This window comes from Plectropomus leopardus, chromosome 6, assembly GCF_026936395.1.
Source record: "Plectropomus leopardus strain MGB_pleo_1.0 chromosome 6, ASM2693639v1, whole genome shotgun sequence".
Lineage (NCBI taxonomy): Eukaryota > Metazoa > Chordata > Actinopteri > Perciformes > Serranidae > Plectropomus > Plectropomus leopardus.
In genome coordinates, this window is record NC_142181.1 from 7,548,311 (window position 1) to 7,574,699 (window position 26,389).

The 26,389-nt window shown below is 40.0% G+C and overlaps 2 protein-coding genes across 4 annotated transcripts; both read right to left on the reverse strand.

The window, feature by feature from the left end:
* Window positions 1-1,018: 1,018 nt before the first annotated feature.
* LOC121943660 (TRPM8 channel-associated factor homolog) lies at window positions 1,019-12,199 on the reverse strand. The gene is made up of 12 exons (XM_088078265.1): window positions 11,913-12,199; window positions 8,555-9,360; window positions 7,536-7,749; window positions 6,959-7,256; window positions 5,296-5,594; window positions 4,824-4,998; window positions 4,546-4,640; window positions 4,137-4,347; window positions 3,200-3,436; window positions 2,746-2,969; window positions 1,811-1,924; window positions 1,019-1,647 (listed from the first exon to the last, which is right to left on the reverse strand). Exons 2-12 carry the CDS (start codon window positions 9,199-9,201, stop codon window positions 1,405-1,407), a joined length of 2,757 nt encoding a protein of 918 aa, XP_087934391.1. The 5' UTR covers window positions 9,202-9,360; window positions 11,913-12,199; the 3' UTR covers window positions 1,019-1,404.
* Window positions 12,200-13,522: 1,323 nt separating this feature from the next.
* On the reverse strand, window positions 13,523-26,363 carry LOC121943640 (TRPM8 channel-associated factor homolog). Of its 3 annotated transcripts, XM_042487214.2 has the most exons (14): window positions 26,228-26,289; window positions 25,225-25,291; window positions 24,418-24,493; window positions 23,081-23,746; window positions 22,404-22,620; window positions 21,880-22,171; window positions 20,103-20,404; window positions 19,824-19,998; window positions 19,269-19,363; window positions 18,041-18,251; window positions 17,097-17,333; window positions 15,978-16,201; window positions 15,721-15,834; window positions 13,523-14,470 (listed from the first exon to the last, which is right to left on the reverse strand). In XM_042487214.2, the coding sequence occupies exons 4-14, from the start codon at window positions 23,725-23,727 to the stop codon at window positions 14,228-14,230; spliced, it is 2,757 nt and encodes a 918-aa protein (XP_042343148.2). In that variant the 5' UTR covers window positions 23,728-23,746; window positions 24,418-24,493; window positions 25,225-25,291; window positions 26,228-26,289; the 3' UTR covers window positions 13,523-14,227. The 3 variants fall into 3 exon arrangements, with proteins under 3 accessions (XP_042343148.2, XP_042343146.2, XP_042343149.2); XM_042487212.2 differs by lacking the exon at window positions 25,225-25,291 and having other exon boundaries at window positions 26,228-26,363; XM_042487215.2 differs by lacking the exon at window positions 25,225-25,291 and having other exon boundaries at window positions 24,418-24,489; window positions 26,228-26,306.
* Between the last annotated feature and the right edge of the window lie 26 nt (window positions 26,364-26,389).

Sequence of the window (26,389 nt, forward strand, 5' to 3'; positions counted from 1 at the left end):
AATCTCTAACCAGACTCTTCTCTTCTGTTGTTCCCAAATGGTGGAACAAACTTCCAAACTCTGTGCGTTCTGCTGAGTCCCTTTCTACTTTTAAGAGACAATTGAAAACTCAATTGTTCCGAGAACACCGAGGCACTTAACCTGACTCTTCTCCTCTTTGCCCTTTGGAGTAGATTAAGTCAGATGGTCCAAAACCCGGCACCTGGTGATTATCTAGCACTGACAAAGTTGTGTGATGTTGTATGTTGATTGTCATCGTAAGTAGTGATACTGAGATTGTTGAATCTCAGATGCTGAGATTGCTACTGGTTATTACTTTGGTTTCCAAAAAAAAAAAAAAAGACGGCACTAGACGGCAATACCTGTGACCAATCACACCTGAAGCACTTTTTGCACTTACTAAGGGTTTTTTCCTTAAGTATAAATTCTTGCTTGTGTTGTACGTTGCTTTGGATAAAAGCGTCTGCTAGATTAAATTGAAGAATTGTAGAATTGTAACCTTCGTTCTGTGAAGCACAGGTGGAAACCTCTACGTAGAGGCCCTGTTGCTCCTTTGTTGCACACTGAAGATGTTTTGACATGAGAGAGACACCTCTTATAAGCTGTGGGTTCTGCGCGTATTCAGGTAGGCATGTCCTGAATAGCTGGCTACTTTTATTCAGATTTCAGTGTGTGAACGCCTGCTCATGTTTGGTGTTACTAATAGAGTCCACAGAGGGCTCCACCTGTGCTAACACAACAAAGGTTAATTTAGCAATATCACATGAGAGGGAGTGATGTGCTCGTATATCATCACGGCTGTGATTATCTTCGACATTATTATCTGTGTGATCTTCTACAACTGAATCACAGCCATGATGCTATATAGCACAGCACATGACCTCGAGTGTGATATTGCTTTTATACAACAGTTCTACAAGCATCTTTTACTTGTTAACAATGACAAGCGATAACAGATTATGATTTGTTTGTTTATTTTATTTTTTTTACACAAATATTTCCACAACCGCTGGGCATGACAGCTGTTGCCTAGCAACGTATAAACATTTTCCTGCACGTTGCTTGCTAATCTGTGTTAGCTTGGTCTTCATCCTCTGCACAGAGCAGATGTTTAGTTTAGTCTATTAGATCCAGATGATTATACACTAAAAGCTATGAATATCATGTTCCATATGCACTAATGTATCCCCTAAATCCGACACATTTAAAAAGCTGTATAGTCAGCAATGTAACTCGTGCTTTTTAAAACAAGAACAGCAAAAGAAAACAAAGCCAGTTGAATCAATAACCCACTAAATACTTAATGTGAATATTCTGGTGCTCTAAAGTCCTGCAAGGTTATATTTGACTTTCAGGGCTACATGTAATCTCTCTACGCTTTCATTTAGCGCAGTCTGAAGTAGCTCAGTCATACTGGACCATGGGGTGGTCGCTCCAGGGAGGCAGGTTGGAGAGTTTCTCCTCAGTGGCTGTTTCAATGGGCCAGCCCCAGGACTTAAAGAATCCACACAGGTTCATCTCCACAGCCTGGGAGAAAGTCTCAGCATACAGGTTCATTTTTTCTTTGTTTTTACCAGGGAAGCTGCTCATCTTGTGGTAGGCGGCAAACACCTTTTTAAAGGCATCCCAGCCAAACTTTTCCTGGAGCTACATGAAAGGAAACAGGGGTAAAGGAAAACATGAATAGGAATATCAGCATCTAAATGGGGATTCAAACTGAAAGTAAAGAGTTCAGTGGCCTTTAAAGGGGTAAAGTTTTTTCAATGGATCGTTTATCTACATGTTGTGACATACAGTTATTCTCTCTTACCTGCATGTATGTCTCAAGGGCCACCCACACTTGCCAGTTGCAGAGTTTCTTGCCCTCTTTTGCATACTTCTCTGCTCGTTGATTTCGATTTGCTACAGTCATAGCTTCATGAGCCTGAATTGAAAAGGATACAATTATATGACTGTTAAACAAGAGAAAATCCAAATACTTTCATCAACACTGGACCAAAAGCTCAAAGGTTAACTTTGATAATGGGCAAAAAGTGAAAAATTGGAAAAACTATAAAAGTGACTGCATAAGGAAAAAAACTGCACGTAGTAGGTATCATCAGAAATTCAAAATTCATGTTGGATGTGATTCATGCAAGTAAAGAAAAAGGGATTTTTCCCATAACTTGACTGATTTTCCAGATGTTGACATGATTGTCATTTAAAATGATCTCATCCTCAAGACCTCCTAATATTACTTATGTTGCACAGTGTCTCGACTCAAACGTCTTCAGCCAGAGTAAGTAAATGAGCATACATTTTATTGTCTTTTAGATCTTAACTTTACATGGATGCACAGCTCTCAGGCTAATTTTATCAGGTAACATGGGTCAACTGTCATCAGACGTGGTGAAAAATTGTTGAAATTTGGTTTGTTAATAAAAAAGAGAATTTGTCAGAATTTCTCAGTGACTTATTTTATTTCCCTCTTCCCTACTTTCATGTTTGGAACAGCCAGTGCAAATTAACAGCGCAAATCAATGTTGTTTGTGCAGCATTGGTTGCTTTCAGTTGTCTACTCTCCATCTGGACAGCCACATATGCAAAGATGTAATAGACCATTTTAAGCTTGACAGTATCATCAATCTAAATGGACTAAGTGTATTTCCTGTCTGATGGGAAGTACCAAACAGGACTCTCCTGCAACAGTTTGTACATCTTAAGACCAAACTTTGAATGAAAAATGAAAAGAATGATGCACTCCACCTTTGCCCTGTTGATTCCCAGCACCTCCTCATGCACATACACAGACCACAGGTTGCAGGTACACTCAGTGGTATGTGATGGGAATTCCCAGCAGTCTCTCTGTTGGTTGTGTCCCAGTTCATGGATGGGTCCCCACAGACCACTTTTTCTAGCATGGTCCATGTTGACCAGTTCAACTGCTGTGCCTTTGTGTGCCATGATAGGATAGCCTGCATGCATCCAACCTGCATGGAAGAAACATAAGACTATGGTGATGTGTGTGTTGGATCATTGCATCCAAAGAGCACATAGTAAAAATCACTTCTCACTTCTTACACTATGTTGTTGCAAAAGTTCTCATCAGTAAATTTTCCTGTAATTTTCTGCAATTTTAAAAGTTGAGCCACTGCCTATTTTTTTATTTCAAGAATGTATGTTGAGCAAACATTCACATACCATAGCTAAGAAAACTTACCATAGGAAATCTGAACATCAGTTACAAAACGTTCTTTGCGAGGAAATTTGTGTGGTTTGACAGCCAGGTCAGCGATGCCTCTCATGATCTCATCCCAGAATGTCGCCAACTCATCAGGACGATCTAAGCTCCGAACAGCATCTGATGGTACAGTGAGGATGATGTTTTCAAACTCCAACTCTGCCCAAGGTGAAGGAGCAGTGCGCAGCAACGACCAGTCAGCTGGTGTTGTCACACCTATAGAGAAGACAGTAATATATGCATATTCAAAAATGAGTTTCAATAATATGTTATTTTTCATCCCATTGGGCATAATTTCACACACTACCTCTCCTCTCAATCAAGATGCTGCCACTCCTCACCTGACCAACAGTGACCTTGACCTCGACCCTCCCCCCTTGCCTGCCTCACCTCTGCGCCCTACTTTTGAGTCCTCACCATGGTACTAAAACTTCACTCATCCCTTGTCGGCCACCTTGTTGCCCTCTCATCGCTCCTATGACTGTTTAATGGACCTGCTGCTCAGGACCTAACCATATGTATTCTCTGTCTGCTCCACAGTAAAAGCTGCTGGCATTATTCATCCCTCCTTCTTTCCAGCTAACACAGGCCTCCTCTTCAGCAAGAAGTCTCTCCTGCATCATTTTTCCATGGGTTCAATGCCATAACCATCAAAACCAGATACACACTCACACTCATCTCCTCTGCTTTTAAACTGCTGCACAATGCCACATTTTTCAGCTCATTCAGGCATCTATTAACTTGTTGAAAAACGTTCAAGCAGCACGCACATCCAAAGTGCTAAAAACTAGGTGCTAGAGCAAACAAAAATAGATAAATAGAAATTTTCATCCCCTGTCCAACTGCCAGACAGAGAACCTTAAACAGTTGCTGAAGACCAGTGCATCCATAGCAGTGTTGCCCACCACAGACTCACCAGATTTATAGTAAGGCGCAGGTACAGCCATTTGTACTATGACCTCTACCCCGTCCACTTGTGTTTTGGGTGGAGCCACCAGGTAGATGAGTCCCCCCCACAGGTTCCACACCTGCATCATCTCTGAGGTTACAGGAAATTGCTCGTAAACACACGGTGCTCTCTTCAACTCTCCAGCATTCAGGTAGTCTGTGTGACAGCCTATCTGGATCTGAAGAAGACACAGTGTATGTGTTACTGTTTTAAAAACCTGTATGAGAAGTACAGTGTATATTTTTGCATGTATGAGTCAAATGATGTAAGGCTAGCAAAAAGAATGAAAAATCTTAACCCATTTCAGCTTGTAACTTCTCATTATCTCATTTGACCTTGTGAAATTTGATGTTTTTTTTTATTTTGTGAACTGCACCTTCCATCCTTGTTTGACGATCTCTTTTGGCATGGCCATGTAGGTCTTCATACCAGGAGAGAGATAGAGACCTGTACTAATCCACTCCTCCCCTCCTGACATAAATACACAGATACAGACGAGATAAGAATAACATCAGTGCAGAAGTAGAAAGTTTACTGCAATATGTATTCAGTTGTGCACACAAATTATATCATCAGGCCAATGAGGATCACAGTTCTGCAAATACAGGATATGATAATACTGCCATGCATTTCCCCTTAAGACTGAAGTCTGACCTGCTGTGCGAACATCAATCTTGACTCTGTGGTTGTAGACAACTGGCATCAAAGGATTGTGCTTGATGAGGTAGGGCATGAGGGCATCAGGATCAGGGCATACCTTGTATACCTCCACCCCTACACGAAGAAGCAGGTGGTCTTTGGGACTCTTCACTGGGCAGCTGTCACACACCTTGAAAATGAATGATGAATGTTATAAAAGAGGTATCTGCAGGTACGAAAACAACATCAGACCGTAAACAGATAAATTATAGTCCTATTGGTAGTTTTATTCCTGGTAAAGTTGGGTGTACAAGAGAAGGTGGTAATGGCTCATTCAGCTTGTATGTGCAAGTAAGTGACTCTATGTTCAATGGAATATTCACTTTTCAAGGTGGAGAAAGCCTGAAATCCAACAGAAAATGCAGAAAAAGGCTGTTTCTTACTCAGAACCAATAACAATCACTGACTATAGTCATCTGGTACCCACCTGTGGCATGCCCAACTTCAAAATGTCAGTGAGGGTGGACAGGACCTGCGCATAGGAGGAGCAGTCATGCGCCTTCATATGCAAGTATCTGGTACAGTCCCCACTAAATCTTTTAAAGCATTTTTCCTCATGCTCTGTTAGTTCGTACCCCTGGGTCACATGACCAGCAAAGCGGTGGAGAAAATTGCGGAAATGGTAGCTGTCTTTGACGACTTGGCTGGGCATTGGGGCCTTGTAGGAACCTTCATCAAGTATCTTCTCATGCAGGCTCAGGCCCATTTTGTTCAGGATCTTGTTTCCTGAAAGACAATGAACTTGCATAAATGGCACATTATGAACAATGTTTAACTGTCATGCTTGTGAAGGTCTCTTACATCATTGAACAATAGAGCTCATTCTTCTTTTTCAGATCACCTTGATTATCTGGTCTCTTTCATTTGGTCTTTGTTTTAGTGTTGTTTATTCAGTTTAGCTGTGTGTTTAACTAATCCTGGCTGCTCTGCTTGCATAGTTTGTATGCATATGATCATATGGGTAAGATCATTTCTGCGTTTGTCTCTATGTGTTTGTTTTTGGCGTGCCACCATCTTACAGTATGCTCTGATCCTAGTAGTCCAGGATAAAGCCCACAAATATCATCCAACCTGAAATAGAAGGAGGTGACAGTATGCCATTTCCCTGGCTCACTTTCTCTTGGGGTTTCAGATGTTGCACATAATCTGACAAGAACTTTATTTGATGTTTACTGAGGCCTTGAATATGTCGTTGTACCTGACTTCCATTTGCTTAATTGTATTCTCAATTATACCTCCATGTATTAATTTTGCAGGTGAAAATGTGATATAAGATAATTCTGGCACAATACATAAAATGTTAACATTTATGTTAAAGTTGTAGTTGGTAGCTTCTGTAAATATGGTTTTGTAGTATCTGATGAATCTGTCGTTATATAGTAGCACACAAGATGATTAATTTTGCTTCTCCGCTTGCTCCCAGTGCTCCTAATGGCATTTGTAGGAATCCACTGTGCATAAACAAAGACAACCAATTCTAGCTGAGGAGTTTCCCAGTAGCTGTCTATTATTTTAATCACTGCTCATGAACTGCGGTCAAACTGTCAAACAAGGCAGAGCTGATAAAATATGAATCAAAATTCCTTTACTGTATTGCTTATTTGTCACCTCAAGTTTTCCCAAAGACTTATTTTGGTGTATTGCTTAGCTGTAAAATAACAAATTTGTAAACCTGGCTGCTATGTTGGTTACAGTAAATCGAAGTACCAAGCACTGCCCACTGACCCTACCATCTTTCTAATTTTACAGCTAAAGAGTACAATAAATTATTTTTCTGAAAACATTTAAAGCAAGAAAAAGGCAATACAGTAACAGAATCTTGACTTATATTTGGTTGACTCTTGCCATTAGGAGCACTAGGAGCAGGCAGATAAACTTTTTTTCTTCAGATTATCAAGAACATTCAAGTACTACTATGTAGATGTTTCAGCAAAGATGAAAAACAAAGTTATTATTTTTATTTAAGTTACCATCAGTGTCTTTAAATATTGTACATGGTCCCTCATAAATTAAGTGAATTCATAAACACATGTTATAATATGGATTGAATTGTCAATATACATTTAAAATCTTGTGACATGCTATCATACCTGGGAAGTCTGTCATTGGGTTTTGTCCCTGGTGTGTCTGCGCCCAGTACCAGGCATGTCCACCAATCAGGAGGCCACCTCCCTCTGCCACAAAGTCTTGGATTTCCTCTGCATGATGATCATTGTATGCTGTACACACAAATACACTCAGGTCTTTCCTGAAGTGTGTTCTCTTACAGTTAAACTCTAACTTGCTGTAAAGGTTGAACACTTGACCAAGATCTGGAAGTATACCAACTTCCCCCTTCCGGCCTTTGTCCAACCAGTGAATGGCATTGTTCCAAAATGGAGCCAGTGTCTGCGATAAAGGTTCATCAAAAAAATACAGCTGTCTGTTAATCACAGAAAAATATTGACAGATTATGGTTTCATTTTTTAGCACAATACAAATAGTCTCTTGAACTCTACTGGAGAGATAAACAACCCCTCGTTTAATATTTTGAGTGAGATCTATTGTCTTCAAATGTCTTGTCATGTGATTTAGATCATTTTTATCTTCATCCAACCATTCGGTGACCCCAGTATTTCTATTTATATGTAGATATAATAAAACACCATTTATTTATTCAGACCCCACCTCTCGTTTCAGAAGTCCTTCATGTGATATCACAATGACTCGTCCCTGTCCATAGTAGGCTCCTGCCAAAAACGCTCGTCCATCCTCAGTGGTACCAATAGGGAAGGCTAGCGGACCATGGACTAGAATGTCAGAGCATATCGCATCTTGGAGGTCAAACTCTGACACCCCATGGAGCAAGAGCTCCAGGTCATCATCAAAATCCTTGCCGATTCTAAATTTGAAAGGGGGAAGAGGAGAGAGAAAGAGAGATGCCAAGTATTAGTGTGTATTAGAGAATTATTCTAATTTTGTATTTAAAAAGGGGCAACAAAAGGGAAAAGAAGACATTTATATACACATTTATACTTCCCCAAGAATCTTCATTGCTATTCTCTTCTTGTACACCAGATGCATTCTGACTTTTCCATCTCCAAAAATGAGCTGACTCTATTATCCAGCCAGTCCCTTCTGTGCTGTGGGACCTTCCCCTCCCACCTGCTCACCTGTTTTGCAATGTAAGCTGTAATGCAACCAAGAAGCTGAAATCTTTGTCTTTTAATGACATGTGTTAACTATTGGATGGATTGGTATGACCTTTGGCATACATATCCCTGGTGCCCAAAAGTTAAAGTCTAATATCTTAACAGTAGTGCTAACTTTTGATCTACCAGTGGCAAGTGCTAGTTTTTACTTATCCAATAAGATATCTCTGTGTCCGCCTGATAGATTAACGTTTGTGCTACCCAAAATATGAAGTTTTTTGAAATCATTGATCCCCTGACTTCCTCACACCTCTATAGTTCCACCATGAGGTTGAGGTTTTGAGGGAAATATATCAACAACTAATGGATGGATTGATACTTCATTTGATATGAACATTCATGTACCCCTCAGGATGAATTTGAACAACTTTAGTAACTCTGGCTACGATATATTTTGAACCAAATGTGTGGAGAAGTTTTACGATTTGCCAAAGAGCTGTCATTCTATAACTTGAAAACTGTAAGATATGAAAAGAAAAAGAAGTTTACACTTACACTACAGCCATCCAGGAAGATGGGATCTGAGGGTGGACAGGCAGGCACTCTACCTCACCGTGATGCTCAGAAAAGTAGATCCCTGCCACACCAGAAACCTTATTTCCTTCAAACTGAAGAAAAACATTCTCTTTAGGGTGATCTGCAGCCCAGCTCCAGGCCTGTCCCGCTATCAGCACTCCTCCTCCACTTTTCAGAAATGCCACCACCTCATTCATGTCTGCACCCACACTGTAGGCGTCCGTCACATACACACCAACCCCCAGTTTGTCACTGAAGGCCGCCACAACTTTGAAATCAAAGCTGGATTTGCTCAAGTTATCAGCAACTGCCTTGCTGTTTAGTTGGACCCCCACAGACAGGTTTTCAGATCCATCTCCTCTCAGCCAGATCAGAGCGTTCTCTACCAGAGCAGGAAAGGCGGTCAGGTAGCCCTCATGACCCAGGACCACAATCCTTCCACTGCCATACAGGGAGGCCGCCATCGGGGCCTGGCCTTTGCTGTTCATTGCTAATGGAAAAGCATGGTCTCCAGTTAGCACCAGGTTACTGGGAACACAGGGGCCACAGAGGTCCAACTCTCTTAAACCCTTTATCAGGGACATGTAGGCCCCTTCATGATGGTTTTGGATGGGCTGGTTGGACATGGTGAGGCGGATTGAGGTTCTGAAGATCAAATGAAGAGGAGGGTGGATGGCAAAGAGTGCTGTGGTGAGTCAGATGTTAATTGTGTTCACGCCTAAAGTTCAACTCATAGATGGATGTTAGTTGTGTCAGTCAGGTTGTCCAGTGGGAAGGAAAGAGAGCTGAAAGAGATTAAAACCCAAAAATAAAGTAGTATGGATAGCTTACTGTTTCCGCATCATGTAAAAATACAGTTAGAACAACAAAATATCAATCTTCAGCTTACAAGACAAGAAGTAAATTATATATAAAGTGTAGATTACCAAAAGTCTGCTTCGTTTTATCACCAATAAAATCAACATAAAGCAGAAAGTTACATTTTTACCTGAAAATTTAGTTGTCTTTGTGCTGGTATTATTACAGTGTGGCACAACAGCTTCCAAAACAGCCAGTTCTTCAAGAAAACTGGCTGACAGCAAAGAGGGGTGAATTTAAGAGGTCTTTAGTAGGAGGGACTTAGTTGTGAACAACCCAAAGGTAGCATTAAAGGAAAGGAAAGCTCCATGTCACTGAACAACAACATTTTTTTTGTTTCTGTGTTTGTTTTAACGGCTCAAAGCTTAGACATGAAGAAAGAGATGCATCCTGGCTGTGGCTGAAAAAGAAACCTGTTCATCCACTCAGTAAAAGTCAATATTTGTAAAAAAAAAAATAGTACTTAAAGCTTTAAGGAACCCCATGACTTAGTGGATGACGCAAAGTTCAACTTATAAAGGTCACTTATCAATTACCAAACAAAACTAATGGCTTTAATTCAGCCATAGATAAAATACTGCAGATATTTGCTTGCTTTGTTGGAACACTTTCAGGCTGGTGTTGGCCTGATCCACTTCCCTGATTATCACAATGCACATACCTGGTTCCAGTGAGAACAGGACCTAGACTACTGTACATGGCTAACCTGTGCCAAATTAAACAGAGTATAAGATTCAAATATATCTCTTGCCACTAAAGGATACTGAAAATTTTGCGAGCATATACACCTATAAGCCAAAACATTAAAACCACAAACAGCTTCATCTTGCATCTTCCAATGCAATTTTCTGAAGGAAAACTTTGGGTCCTGCCTTGTATCCCTACATCCCATAGATGCTTAATTGCATTGTGATCTGAGGTATTTGGAGATCAGATCAATGCCTCGAGCTCTGTCACAGCCCTTTCCTAAGAAGTTTGTGCGGTGTGGCATGGTACATTGTGGGTCCACTGCCATCAGGCAATGCCAAGACTAAGACTAAGACTAAGAATAAGAATAAGAATAAGAATAAGAATAAGAATAAGAATAAGAATAAGAATAAGAATAAGAATAAGAATAAGAATAAGAATAAGATAAGAATGGACCCTGGCTCTCATTCCCCTTTTCCACCAAAATTAGAAAGTGCATGTAGGTTTTTCAAACATGGGTAAACCTGCTTAATATAGGCAATAGACTGTATTCCCATTGCTGGTAACAGATCTGTGAACAGAGCGCTTCAGCAGACGAGTCTGCATTTCTGTTAGCTTGCATGTGTGTAGGGGGTTGTTTTGCCATTGCGACACCACAGTCAGGCAGGAGAACAGGTAAACAGTAGACAGCAGAAACAGATCTGTGAAAACTTTACAGTGGTCACTCCTCTTTATATATCTCTTACTTATTAAGTATCTCTGTCAAACTCAGTGCAGACTGACTTGGAAAAATGTTTTAGTGCAGCCTAGGAGGAGCAGGAGGGTAATTAGTGGTGGAGCGCCATTGCGTCTTGCCAGTTAAGGAGCTTTAATTACTGCATTCACACAGCTGTATTCCCATCAGTACCGATCAGAGCCAGAGGTGATAAAAACCTGTGTTTACTGCAGAGTAATTTGACCTGGCTGTAAATGCCTATCAGACGCATTCTCATTGCATTAAAAGGCCAAATGTTAGCAGGTGTTAGAGGGTTCTTTGTACAGTGGGAATGAGGCTCCATTGTTAGGATGGTTGCAGGCCAACATTTTCTTACAAGGGAACATTTTTTTTCTCAGTCTGTTCATTAAACAACTTCTCCAATACTTCACTTTTGTTCCCACTGCCAAAATGTTTTCTTCATGTGCACATGCCTGTGTTGTGCACGTTCATCTGCTTATTTTGTGGTCTGCATTTTTTGGGGAAATTATAAATCTGAAATGTCAACAGTGAAAACTTACAAAACAAGAGGAGCAACTTGCACACAGAAAAAATCCATTGAAAAACCTGCTCTTCCTGTTTTGGAGCAGAATATGTGGTCTGCTGAACACAGGTCTTAAAATATGGACTATTAGGTTAACTTTAATGTATAGCTGGACAAGCAGTCTCCACACTGTTGCTACAATGTATAACTCCAACCACTGCATTGCTGTACAATCACAAATTTAACAAGTCTGATTAGAAATATAATTAAGTGATACAATATATTAAAATAAAATTATAAAGTAGGTTAAGGGCAACACAGTTAGTAGCATTTAATCACAAAGATTTCTGTTTATTTGGATTATTCATATTATTCCAAGTTAACAAAAATAATGTGATTAGAGGAAATATTTCAGTAAATATTTTTTCATCATGTCAACAGCACACAAAAAAATCTTGTGATCACTAAAAAATAATTTTGTGATGTCAGGACAAAAAGGTTGTTATTATAAGACTAGATCATGTTTGCAAATGTTGATAAGAATATGCAGATACCTGGTCAAGGATAGGCACTTTTATGTGAGCAGGCACTGTCCTCAAGAATGCGAATGTCTTCTCATACTTCAGTCCGGCGGCAAATTTAGTATTGTAGTCCAATCTGCCTCCAGTTAACAGTCAAACTGCAGAGATACAATTTGGTAAATCTATTAAACGATAAGGTCAGAGAACCTCCACTAGACAAGCTTCCTCTCTGTGTGTCTCGCTGTCTGGGTGGAAAATCTCCCTCTGGACAAACTGGAAGAATTCCCCCAGCAGTTCTCCTCTCAACCAGTGAAGGAGCCATTTACAACCAACCGCAGAGCGTGAATAATAAGACTGTAGTTGTAACGTATTGACTTTGTCACATTTGTGTGTTAATTTATACTCTATTACAAAGTTAACATCGTCAAATTTCTAATAAGTTATTGCCACAAAAGAATCCTCAAACAATTGGCATTACAGTTGCTGCACTGGCATCAAGGCAGATATGACTGTGGGTGGAGCAAAGTCCAACTTCTAAAGGTAATATATTTTAATATTGCAAGAAAAACTAGTAGCTTCAGCAGAGAAAAGATAAGAGGAATTGTTTAAGTGTAAATTTTTACATCAAATGTTGTATGACCTCAAAAAACTATTATTCATATTACTTTGATGTTATACTATTTACATGTTTAGCTCCGTAAGTGAATATGATGTATTTGACTGTGTCATGATCCTGTGTTTTGTGTTATATTGTGTGCTTTGTTTATGGGTTTTCTGATTTGTTTTCTTGTTTCTCATGTTCTGTTTCTTGTTTTACTTTGTAGTATCACTCCTCGTCTGTCATGTCTGCTTTTACTGTGACGTTTGAGTTCGGATGAGCACCCAAATGCAGAACAAAAAAGGGTGCACACATGAAGAGAGAGTTTTAAGGTTTATGAAAATGTCCAGAAACACAAGCTGGTAATCAAATATAAGATACAAATGAAAAACTAAACTGAAACCAAGCAAGATCCCAAGGAAGAATTCAGGGGTGAAGACAGCCACAAACACAGTGGAGACAGCAGGGAGGATAACACACAAACTGTCCAGGAACAAAGTGAGACACACAGGTATATATACACAGGGAGCCAATCAGGACAACGACACACAGCTGAGGTAGGTGAACACGGGGAAAGGAGGGAAACACAAGGGTTGGCTGAATATTGAAGGTGTGGCAGGGAACACAAGGGTGGAGCAAACAAGGCTAAAACAGAACAGGTGAGCAGGGAAGACTAACAAGGAAAGACAATCGAGACTGATAAAAGACAAGTGTGACAGAAAACAAAAGAGGAAAAAGACAAAGCCAGAAAGAACCAAAAAAAACACAAAGGATAGTGAGAACAGGTAAGAACTGTATAGCGAGGGACAGGCGAAACTAATCAGGGAAACACACAAGACAGGAGGAGTGATACTACAAAATATAACAGGAAACAGAACATGAGTAACAAGAAAACATAAAAGAAAACCCCAAAACAAAGACGATGATAGAATACAAAACCTATAGGATCATGACAGACTGCATTTATGCATCCCTTACTACATTTAATATACTGAACTGCTTCTCTTTCACGGACAAATGGATGAAAAAAAAAGTAGCACAGAGGTCACAGTATTTGTTTATTAGTGTCTTTTCCAGTGACAGTAAAGGCAGATATTATTGTAGTGAAATAATGTGTTTATCTTATAGCTTGACTGACTTATTATATAATATTATAAGGCAGTATCAGAGCAAATGATGTAACAGGGAAGGATACAGCTTAGTTATTAATGCATCGACAGAATTAGTGTCATCATGTTCATGAAACAGAATTATTTTTTGTATATAAATGACTTTAACTGGTATTGTGAAATTAAATAACTAATGTCGACATTACAGGTTACAGTGCTTACAGTGCAATACTTAGGAGTGAGACGGGAGGAATGAAGTAGATATGAAGTGGACGCATGTGAGATTTGACTGCAGCAAATGTATTGATGCTTCACCGTTTTTCTAAGTCATCTATAAAATACATAAAAGTATATTCCACTTAGTAGCAACTGTGTTGATTTAATGACCTACTGGTTTTTGGTATTTTGGTTTTACAGCATTTAACAAATACAACTTTTTCTATGGAGCTAGAGTATTTTCAAGCTGTATATATCTGCTCAAATGTGTAACTCCTCCTTCTTTTTTACATATAGAAATACATATAGTAAAAATACAACAACACAGTAAAAAAGTCAATTAATTGATACACCCACTAAATACTCAATGTCAAGGATTTGGTACTCATTTAGGCCATTGCTCTGCACTTTGAATCACCAGAAGTTCAGTCATACTGGACCATGGGGTGGTCTGTCCAGGGAGGCAGGTTAGAGAGTTTCTCCTCAGTGGCTGTTTCAATGGGCCAGCCCCAGGACTTAAAGAATCCACACAGGTTCATCTCCACAGCCTGGGAGAAAGTCTCAGCATACAGGTTCATCTTTCCTTTGTTGTCACCAGGAAATTTGGTCATCTTGTGGTAGGCAGCAAACACCTTTTTAAAGGCATCCCAGCCAAACTTGTCCTGGAGCTACAAGGAAGGAGATAGAGGTACAAGGAAATGTGAGAAATATGCAATGAACATTTACACTTCAAGGGGATGGATTGAGGTTTGGGACTTTCAGTCTTATTAGGGTTCAGGCCCAAAAAGGGAAGAAACCTATTGAACTTGTGCTGGTTCACTGACACTATCTTATGCCAGCTCCTAATTTGCTGTGAGCTGGAACAAGCTAGAGACTATAGACTGCATAATTAACAGACATATATATACAAATTCATCCTGTTTTTTGTACCAGACTGTAAAAATGTTCACTTCTGCTGTAAAGTTGGGCATTTTAACATGAAGGGACTAAAGGGATTTACTACATTTTGGAGCCACCCTCAAGTGGCCATTAGAGGAACTGCACTTATTGGCACTTCTGTGTTAGCTGCATTTTTGAGCTCCAGAGGTTGCTCCTGGATAATGACATGAAACTTTGCTGCATAACTGAAAATTATGTGCAAATATTTTAAATAAAGATAATCCAAATTGGCCCGATTGTGGTGCCTAACAGCAGAAAGTGAAATAATGTTTTAATTAAAGTTTTCCATGATGGATGTTTTGCTTATCTAATCTAAAAAATAACAATATTATACCTACTTTTTGGATCTCAGTTGAATCAGCACTAAATGTGGTATATAGCCTATAATTTGGCAAATTTTAGGCTGAGCATAAAAAGGGTTCAAACTCATTGTCGATTTGTCCAATAGATATACCTTGCTAGATATCTTTATTCATTATTGGGGAATAGGCCTGCAAAGCATTTTGAACCTGACAGATAGCTGGCAAAAAACTCATCCCTAAACCATGTGGAGAGAATTTCACTAATTTTGGTACACCTGCTTTGGGGGCAAGTATTAACCAAAATGTAATGTTTGAAATTAATTGGTGCATTTGAGGATCTATCACACATTGGCTCAAGTTGTCCTTCAAAAATCTAGGTCAAGCCATTGACTTTTCTTCAGACAGACTTGGCAGACTGGTATTAAATCTAGCATATAGGAGGTTGTTGATTGGTGTACAAATCTCTAAATGTCCTTGGGAAAGACAAAGCAGCTCCTCGCATTGGCCACTCTGTCATCATCTGTGTGTGACTCTGTGTGTGAATGGATGAATGAGACCAACTGTACAGAGCTTTGTTTGTTAAAATAAAAAAGCACCACACAGATAAGTGATATTGTATTTTGAATAAACTGTGAGAAAGTTTCTCTAGATGGTGTAATATACAATATTTCCCTCACCTGCATGTATGTCTCCAGGGCCACCCACATGCTCCAGGTGCTGAGGTTCCTGCCCCCCTTAGCATACTGCTCTGCTCGATTGCTTCGATTTGCTACAGTCATAGCTCCATGAGCCTGCATTGAACAAGATGAAATGATAAGTTTGCTAAAAACGTAATCCCAGTTGTCTTTTGTGACATCGATTAGTATGAAAACATGCCAAGGTAGATCTTGAGATCAGTCTTTTCTAGTCATTGGTAATAAATAATTTACTCCACCTTTGTCCTGTTGATTCCCAGCACCTCCTCATGCACATACACAGACCACAGGTTGCACGTGCACTCAGTGGTGTGCGGCCGGAACTCCCAGCAGGCTCTCTGTTGGTTGTGTCCCAGTTCATGGATCGGCCCCCACATGCCTTTACTCTTAATATACTCAGGGTTGACCAGCACAGTTGCTGTGCCTTTGTGTGCCATAATGGGATAACCTGCATGCATGAATCCTGGATGGACAAATGAGAAAAACAAACAGTGTTATAGCAGTGGACCTTCAGGGTTTCACATTTACAGTCGAGCACTGTAACGGAGCCTATAATTTCGTGCAAGTGCTTTCAGGGCAAAGCATGAAATGCAGGCCTCATAGTAGCATGTGCCGTTACAAAGCTCCTCAGTCAATCAGTAATTTCCAGCTGTTACAAGTCCAATGGTCTGCCCTTCAAAGGTTCTGTATGTGACATTAACAGCATTAATATAACAGCAAACCTTTATTTGCTATGAAAAGGTATGGCAGAGTTACGGCATCGTGAGCAGAGAATGAAGTTACGTTACCCATTAGTGCATTGTAATCCAAGCTTCCATGTAGTTTGTTTAGGTAAGCTAGTCCACCAACATTTGCGTGTTAATGCGTTTTAGTATCCTTTGCAAAGAGTGTTATGGTGGCTGATAATTCTTATGCTCTGAATTTCACACAAAGCCCCTTTACGTTAAGTAGCTGCAAGATACAATTGCAACAGCGGGTACAATCCTCTGTTAAAACACCAACAAACAATTTCAAAATTGACAGACTGCTGTTGCATACTTTGGGTATGCCTTGGATAGGTTTTTATGCTAATATTACAGGAATGGTAAGTAGATAAGATGTGTACTGAATACATTTGCATGATTTAATAAGCCCCTAATGCCATCTCATGCGCTTGAGAGTCCTGTTTTTTAATTTGCTATTTTATTTTCATGATACCTACCTCAATATTTTCTAAATACAACTCTTAGTACTGAGCCTTTTTACAAGCAGTTAACACAGACATGCAGTTTGGGTGAACTGTAAACTCTAAATGGCCTGAAGTTGTAAAGTTGAACTGAGAAACATGCATATCCAATATCAAAGCCAAATGCACTTACCATGGGAAATCTGCACATCTGCGACAAAACGTTCTTTGCGAGGAAATTTGTGTGGAACGACGGCCAGGTCAGCCATGCCCCTCATGATCTCATCCCAAAGTGCTGCCACTTCATCAGGGCGCTCCAGGTTACGAACAACGTCTGATGGTACAGTGAGGATGATGTTTTCAAACTCCAACTCCGCCCAGGGCGAAGGAGCGGTGCGCAGCAAGGACCACTCAGCTGGTGTGGTCACTCCTGAAAAGAACAAGAATACAATTATTTTATGTACCCAGACATTTACAGATCTAAGAACGGACTACACTTACCAACATAAGGATTTCATTAAGTGTAATGCTACCCATGTAGTTAATCGCCTCACTTGCCCCTGCGGATGTTTCTATTGGGACATACCAAACGCAGACTAAAGAATCACATCAGCAAACATAAAGAAACATAAACTCTCATAAAAGAAGAGGGAACAGAACCATTTAAATCGGCTATGAGACGGGGTGACCATGTCAAAAAACGTATCCAACGAGAAACATACTGGATTTTCAAACTCAATGCCATGACTTTCCCTGGACTGGATGAAGAAATCGATTTTAAACCCCTTTTATAAACTTGTTTTTTCCCATTGCATGTTTTTTTTTTTCGATTAATTTACTATTTTTGCACTAGACACATTATCCCTACTACCAAAATTACCACGTGACATGACCTAAGACGTACTATGATGTCACACTGATTATTTTTGACTCCTTTCTTTTTTAAACACAGTTACACACCTGCGGAACAAAAAAACTGAGATTCTTGAAAAGAAGTAACAAGATTTAATAAGATACTGAACAAGATATTCTCCCATAGACTGCTCCGATTTACATAAAAACCATATTTATTCCTACAAGCCTGCCATTCACTCCCACTTGGGTACACACATCAGGAGGCACACACAACGGACTCACCTGATTTATAATACGGCGCAGGTACAGCTATCTGCACTGTGACCTCTACCCCCTCCTGTTGTGTTTTGGGTGGAGCCACCAGGTAGATGAGTCCCCCCCACAGGTTCCACACCTGCATCATCTCCGAGGTTACAGGAAAATGCTCAATGACGTACGCTGCTCTCTTCAACACTGCAGATTTGAGATAGTCTGTTTGACAGCCTATCTGGATCTGAGGAAGACATGGAACATGTGTTAATAAATAAAAATATAGTTTGTTCTTTACTGCACCACAAAGACAACTAAAGTAAGTGCAACTTTTTGTCAAAACTAAGTTATGGCTGATGTTGACTTTTTGGATATCTGTTCTCTCTTCTGAAAACATTTCTTGCTTCAGTCTTGTTCTCTTTTAGAGAAAATGGGCTCTACAATCACCGTAACTACAAAATTCAACCAAAACCCACAGCAAACTGCAGTAAGTAGTTACTGCACTCTGACTTGGGTTCCCAGAGATTTTGGATTCTTGCAGGCCAAGGAAAATTGCAGTAAGCATAATAAAGTGAATGGTGACAAGGAAAATTAGGATAATGCCAAAGACAAAATAATTAATAACATGACAGTGACCATAGCAAGATCAGTGATGATGATGATGATGATGATGATGATGATGATGATGTGAGGTAATCTTAATTTAGGTCAAACCTAATGAAGGGAATATTACAGCATACTTTAGGGTTGCCTAAAATGTTCTGTTATTACTTTTAAAACAGAGTCTAGTGATGAAACAAATTGAATCCAGAAAGAAATTAAAACACTTTTCCTCACACCGAAAAGATCAGACACTAAAATTGTAGTTTACTCCTCTGAATTTTGCTGCAGCCACGGGTTAAGGTTAGGTTAGGTGCTGGGGTGGGGACTGCTGCCTCTGCAGGGATGAGCTGGACTAGTCACTTGCTGCTGAGGACAGAAATTTGCAGATCCTAAAATGGGGAAGGAATGGACCGCCTTACTCTGCCTCATCTTGGCTTACCGTAAAATTCTGACCCTAACCGAAACCACTTCTCTTGCCTAAACCTAACTAATCCAAATAACCCTTACACACTCATAGGGAGAGGAGGGTGGGTCAGTCCTTTGCTATCCTAAGATTTGCATCTTTGCACAGGGGACAGGGGCATGCACGAGGTGAGCTGGACCTCCACAAGGCCAAATATTAACAGCAACACAATGAACACAGTTTTATGTACAGCACCTTCCAGCCCTTGTTGACAATCTCCACTGGCAGTGAAATGTAGGTCTTCATCCCAGGGGACAGGTACAAACCTGTACTGAACCACTCATCTCGTCCTGACACACACACACACACACACACACACACACACACACACACACACACACACACACACACACACACACACACACACACACACACACACACACACACACATTGCAATTTTTTTCCAGACACATTTCACCTTTCTCTGTCACCCGAATAATACTAGCATAATCCATATGTCTAAATTGGAAAAAAAGACTATTTTGGAATATCATATGAAATATGCTGTTTAAATGACCAACGCTAAATTCAGAACATTGTCATACTCAGTATATTAGTGGAATATTAGTGTACATGCAAACATAGCCAATTAGTTATGTTGATAAGTGCAGTGTAATACATTAACTGCAACAGACTGAACTCATTTTTGTATGCAAATTTTGTCAAAAAAATACTATCACAAGAATGCACATACTATATAGCTTATATATTAAACAATTTACAGATATGTCCACAACAGCGAGGTCTCACCTGCAGTGTTTGCATTAATCTTGATGACATGGTTGTAGACAACTGGCATCAAGGGGTTATTCTTGATGAGGTGGGGCAGGAGGGCATCAGGATCTTTGCAAACCTTATAAATCTGTGGCCCCAAAGTGAGGAGCAGGTGGTCTTTGGGACATCTCACAGGACATTTATCACACACCTTGAAAGAAAATGGATTGACTGAATGTTATGTTGCTGCAACATATCTTTGAGCTCTTCTGCTGGAGTGTTTTATAAAGCTTTGATGGCATTTTGTCTACTCACCTGAGGCATGCCTGACTTCTTCACCATGTCAGTGAGGGTGGACAGGACTTGTGTGTATGAGGAGCAGTCATAAGCTTTCATGTTCAAGTAAGTGGCGCAGTCGAAGCCCAGCTTTTTAAGGTGACTCTCCTCATGTTTGCTGAGTTTCTCCCCCTGCGTCACGTGACTGGCAAAACGGTGGAGAAGGTGGCGGAAGTGGTAGGTGTCTTTGACAGCCTGGCGGGGATCAGGGGCCTTGTAGCTGCCTCCTTTGATCGTTGTCCTCAAAATGCTCAAGCCCATTGTGTTCAGGATCTTGTTTCCTGAAAGACAATTCAGCATTTTTTGTATTATAAGATTTATGTTCATGCAGGTCTGTAAGATGTATAAAGCAGTAGTCTATTTATGACAAATATGTTTATGCGCTTTGGTGACACTAGAAGAACTTGTCTGCCTCTGGATATTTTCTTTTGGTTATTTGGAAGTCTTGCAGCTTCCTTGTGTGCTCACCCTCTTTGCATTTCTCTTTACCCAAACGTCTAGTCTACTCTATCTCTAGATGTTATGCGTGAGCCATTGACTTGCTACCTCCCACTGTTGCCTTAAAGCCATTTACAGACCACTCTCTTAACTCTTTGCAGTTGTCAAATGCTCATATCTTCCTACATGCTAGTATTTGGATGGGATGCAGACCCAAAAAAGCCTATTCGGAGACACTGCTAGAAGCTGTGTTGGTGTTGGTGTGTTCTTTATGATACCAGTTAGTCCATCCCAGCAAAGTCCTGCGGCCATTCTAAGCAGCAATTTGCACTGGTTTCCTGTGATTGTTCTCCTGCTATGGGCTTTACGCTTGGCATCTTCAAGCCAATGGACCCAGGTAAATCAAATCATCTGATTCAGGACTGCACAGTTCCCCAAGCAGCACACTCCGGTTTCTCTATGATAAGCCTGTGCTTCAGCCTTCCTGCTACTCAGCACTTTGGCTTCTCTGCAAATGTATTCCAACTCCAATAAAACAACCAGCCAGAAGCTTCTCTGCTGTCTTGTATTGGCACCTTCATCTGCAGCCACTGAACTACCAACTCCAGTGGTCATAATACTGAAGCTCCACAAGGGAGCACTATTTCTCCAGTTTTATTTACTATCTATACAAACACATGTAGAAGCAACACATCTAATCATGTTGCTGTTAAATCTGCTGATGACACAGCAATAGGGGGTTTAACTTAAGATGATGATGAAACCAGCTCCAGTAGGTGGGTAGATCTGATTGTTTGTTGGTTTAGGTCTTTTTTTTTACTTCATTTGAACACCAAGAAAACAAAAGAAATCATATTTGACTAACAAAACCCACCAACAAATGACTATTGCTAGATTAAGTACTGCCAATTGTATTTAAAACCCATTATCGCAAATCACAATTTACCTCAAAGGCCTTCACAGCATACAACATCCCTCTGTCCCTGGACCCTCACAGGCCATAAGGAATCCTCACAAAAAAAACTTTAGGGGAAGTGGTGGACGACTACAGCTATTTAGGTACAGTAATAGATGCCATACTGACATGGAATTTGAACACAGATGATACAAACATTGATAAGAGGGGTCTATATTTCATGGGTAAACTGAGGCAGTCCAGAGTGGACATATACTGGTCCTCTTCTATTGCTCTTTGTGGAGAACGTTTTAACTCTCTGTTCTACTGTCTGGTGTCTTTCATTGTCAGTGAAATATAATATGTCCATTGTGGGATGAGCTGAAGGATACATAATAAAACTGTGGTAGTGCATTATCATACCTGGGAATTCTGTTATTTCGTTTTGCCCGCGGTGTCTCTGCGCCCAGTACCAGGCATGTCCACCGATCAGCAGGCCTCCTCCCTCTGCCACAAAGTTTTGGATTTCCTCTGCATGTTCATTGCTGTACGCTGTGCACACAAATACACTCAGGTCTTTCCTGAAGTTTGTCATCTCACACTTTAACCCTGACTGGCTGAGAATTTTGTGGGCATTTTTCGCTGATGTACCGACGACCCCCTGCCGTCCCTCATCCAGCCAGTGAACGGCATTTTTCCAAAATGAAGCCAGTGACTGTGACAATGAAAAGCAGCCATTTGTAAATCACGTGAAAAGATTTGGCAGATCAGCACATTTAATAATTTAGCACATTGTAGACATCCAACTTCTGGTGACAAGAATTTAATATATAACAAAATAAAATGCAAAGTAATCATATATTTTGAATGTATTCAAAATAGTATTATGTGCTTAATTTGACTTGTAAAAGCATACATTGAGTGAGTGAGTTTAATGTAAAGGTTACCTCTCGTCCCATATATCCTTCATGTGTAGTCACAATGACCCGTCCCTGCCCATAATATGCTCCTGCCAGGAACACCCGTCCATCCTCGGTTGTACCAATAGGAAAGGCTAACGAGCCGTGGACCAGGACCTCAGAGGCAATCCCTTTACCCTGGATGTCAAACTCTGAAATGCCCTGGAGTAAGAACTCCAAGTCATCCTCAAAATCCTTACCGAGTCTGTATTTGAAAGGGGAAAGAGAGAGAAAAGTATCCCACCTTATTCTAGTGATCATCACGTCTCTTCTGTAGTGAAATTAACATCATATTATGTATACTCTTATTATGATGGCCCAACAGCAGACATACAATACCATGCTTTTCACTAATATTCATTGTGAAAAATAAGGAAAATACTTGATGTTTTGTAAATGTAAGTAAAAGTAAAAAAATATTGGTTTTTTTATCAGCAGAAATCAGCATGTTGACAGATATTTCATTTTAAAGCCAATATCTACCAACATCGATGCCGTGCTGATATTATAACACATCCATACAAATTATAACATAATGTATTGTGAAATATGATTCATCAAATGTTAATTTATTAAAGTTTATCATAGCATTATTAAAGGTTGTTAGTTGGGGAAGTGGAACCTCTCTAAATGTGCAATAAAAGAGAAGTCCAGTATAAACTCACACTACAGCCATCCAGGAAGATGGGATCTGAGGGTAGACAGGCAGGCACTCTACCTCACCCCGATGCTCCGAAAAGTAGATCCCTGCAACACCAGAAACCTTATTCCCTCCAAACTGAAGCAGAACATTCTCTTTGGGGTGATCTGCAGCCCAGCTCCAGGCCTGCCCTGCTATCAGCACTCCTCCTCCAGCTTTTAGAAACGCCACCAGCTCCTTCACGTCTGCACCCGCGCTGTAGGCGTCCGTCACATACACACCAACCCCGAGTTTGTCACTGAAGGCCCCCACAACTTTGGCTTGGAAGCTGGATTTGCTGAGGTTATCAGCGACTGCCTTGATGTTTAGTTGGACCCCCACAGACAGGTTTTCAGATCCATCTCCTCTCAGCCAGATCAGAGCGTTCTCTACCAGAGCAGGAAAGGCGGTCAGGTAGCTCTCATGACCCAGGACCACAATCCTCCCACTGCCATACAGGGAGGCTGCCATCTGGGCCTGGCCTTTACTGTTCATTACCAATGGAAAGGCATGGTCTCCAGTTAGCACCAGGTCACTGGGAACACTGGGGCCACGGAGGTCCAGCTCCTTCAAACCTCTCATCAGGGACCCGTATGCCTCTTCATGGGGGTTTTGGACAGGCTGGTTGGACATGGCGAGAAGGATTGATGCTCTGAAGGTTGGATGAAGAGTAAACAATGGGTTAATGATGATGTAAGTTGAGTTAGTGAATGCAGTTAACCCTTCGAAACCTGAAGCCACAACACTTTTATTTAGCTACTTTCAGATGCCTTTCACAAGTATTTAAAACTAGAACCCTGAAAGAGAAAAGGCAATAAGTAACTTGGTAAGAAATATTTCCCAAATTATTTGATTCAGCAAATTATTTTTTAAAAAGCCAGGGAAAATGCATAGGGAAAAAAGAAAAATAAGCAAATAAGCAAATAATTACAATTTTTAAAAGCACTTTTCCCAGGCCTTTTCTCTTGTTTGTTTAGTTATCTTTTTGCATTTATTAATTATATATATCCATTCATTTATTTAACTACACATTTTGTGATAATTCTATTGTACTTTCTTGCTTATTTTCAGGTTATTTCTTTCTTCATTGCTCATTGCCTTCTTCCCATTTGCCTTTTTTTTTCAAGGATTAGATCTAGATTCTGTGTCAGTTGGTTGCCCTGTGGGGAAAAGAAAGAGCTGACATAGATTAAAACAAAAACTTTTATACCAGTCAAATGACAACAACAAATGTCACTCTATAATCTGCCGCTCAAGTTGTTTGCAGTTTTTTCATTATATCCAAACTACCGAAAAGCACAAAGTGATTTTTTTTTTTTTTACCTGAAAGACAAGTTGTCCTTCTGCTTGTATTATTAGACAACAGGTTTCCAGACAGCCAATCCACTGAGGACTCTTTCTGACGTGAGAGACGCAGAAATATAAATGAAGGTGAGAACAGGAGCGAGTATTTCACAGGAAACATCAATAGAAGGAGGGACTTCAGTGAGCACAGCCCAGTGGCAGGCTATTAATGGAGGCCAAGATCGAACATTGATGAACAACGCCTGTCCGTCAACATTCTCATTGTGTGAATATTTCACTGCGTACACGCGTGGTTTTGCACGGAGATACACCCTGAATTAAACTGCATCCGAAACCTGTTTATCCTGTTGGGGTTAGTCAATGTTTGTGGATGTCAAGGGCAAAACAAAACACTGCGGCTGTAAAATAAAGCAATGACCCATCTGTGTTATTGTTTCTTAAAAAAACTTAGGACTATTAAAAAGATTACTCAAGTAAATAAATGATAGTTCAAGTATCACATTTTGTTTATTGTGAACTCTGCCAGCCTTTATTCAAATACCAGAGTCTGTGCTCATTTCTTAGATAATTAGACATATTGTAAAAGTTTTAAAACAAAGTGACTGTAACATGCAGCTTATGCATCCTCTAAGATGCCTCTAAAAGAACGAAGAAGAAGAAAAACCAGTCTACATGAGTTACAAAACATCAGTGGTGTAATGTAACAAAGTGATAATACTTCGCTACAGTACTAAAAGTATTTTTTGAAAGTATCTGTAATGTTTTTTTTATTTCAACTTTAACTTTTACTTCACTACATTTCTCCAAAGCATTATAGTTACTTACTGTATAAATGGGAACAATGGGAGGGACGTGGGGAGGGAGGAGGGGATGGATTTTTGTCCTTTAAATCCTTTAAACAAACAAATAACAACAACAACAACAAATTTTGTGTTCAAGTGTAAAATAGGCTCCATTTTGAAGGCGGGGTATGAAAGGAGCAAATAAAGTTCTGACTGCATTTACTTTTACTTTACATACTTCAGTGCATTTTCTTATCAAAAAATGTGTGCACTGTAAATACATAAAACATCAGATAGGCTTCTTTAACTGATTTATGCACCTTGCTTTTCATACTTCCCCCTTATGACACTGTTTCTTCATACTCCAGAACATTTATCTTCAACTCACAGCAATTTAAACCAGCAAGACTGACCATCTTAAGCTGGTGTGACCAGCCAAACCATCAGAAATTATGCAAAAATATACCTCAAACTGGTTTCACATCTACTGTCATTATTTTAATATGATGAAAACTATCTAATAATCATCAAAGACGCCTTTCGCATGACCAGCTTGGCAGGCTGGTCACACCTGCATGCCCGGCTGGTGGTCAACCCAGCTAAACCATCAAAGACCAGCAAGAACTGGGTCAGGACCATCTGAAACCATCTTTCACCAGCTAAAACCAAATAAAACAAGCTACCAGAATAAGCTGGTTTCTGGCTGTTTTTTCATCCCTTCTTGGTGAAAGTGGTTCTGTTACAATCATCCCTCCTCTGTAATAATAACACAGAGATACAACAAAGTAGTATTTGTTCCTAATTAGAGAAACATTTAGTTCAAACTGGTGTTGTATCGAAATGTGCAACACATATCGACTTAAACTGGGTGGAAATGAAACAGGTGAGTAACTCAGGTACTGTCCTGCGCAACATTCAGCCATTTCCCAAAGAATAAATAAAGTTCTTATCTTATCTTATCTTATCTTATCTTAACCTATCTTATCTTATCCCAACATTAAAAAACGGAAAACGAAAGCAAAAATAACTAAAAGAAATGACTTTACCAGGCGGACGGTGGCCTTTCGAGGGTAAACAATCAAGAATAATCAGATTGTGCTACATGGTGTAAAATCCCGGAAAAGTGTCATGAGCGGAACCTTCAAGGGGATCACGTTTCCATACGAGGATATTTTTGTGATGGACCGTGGGTACACTGAGAAACAGGT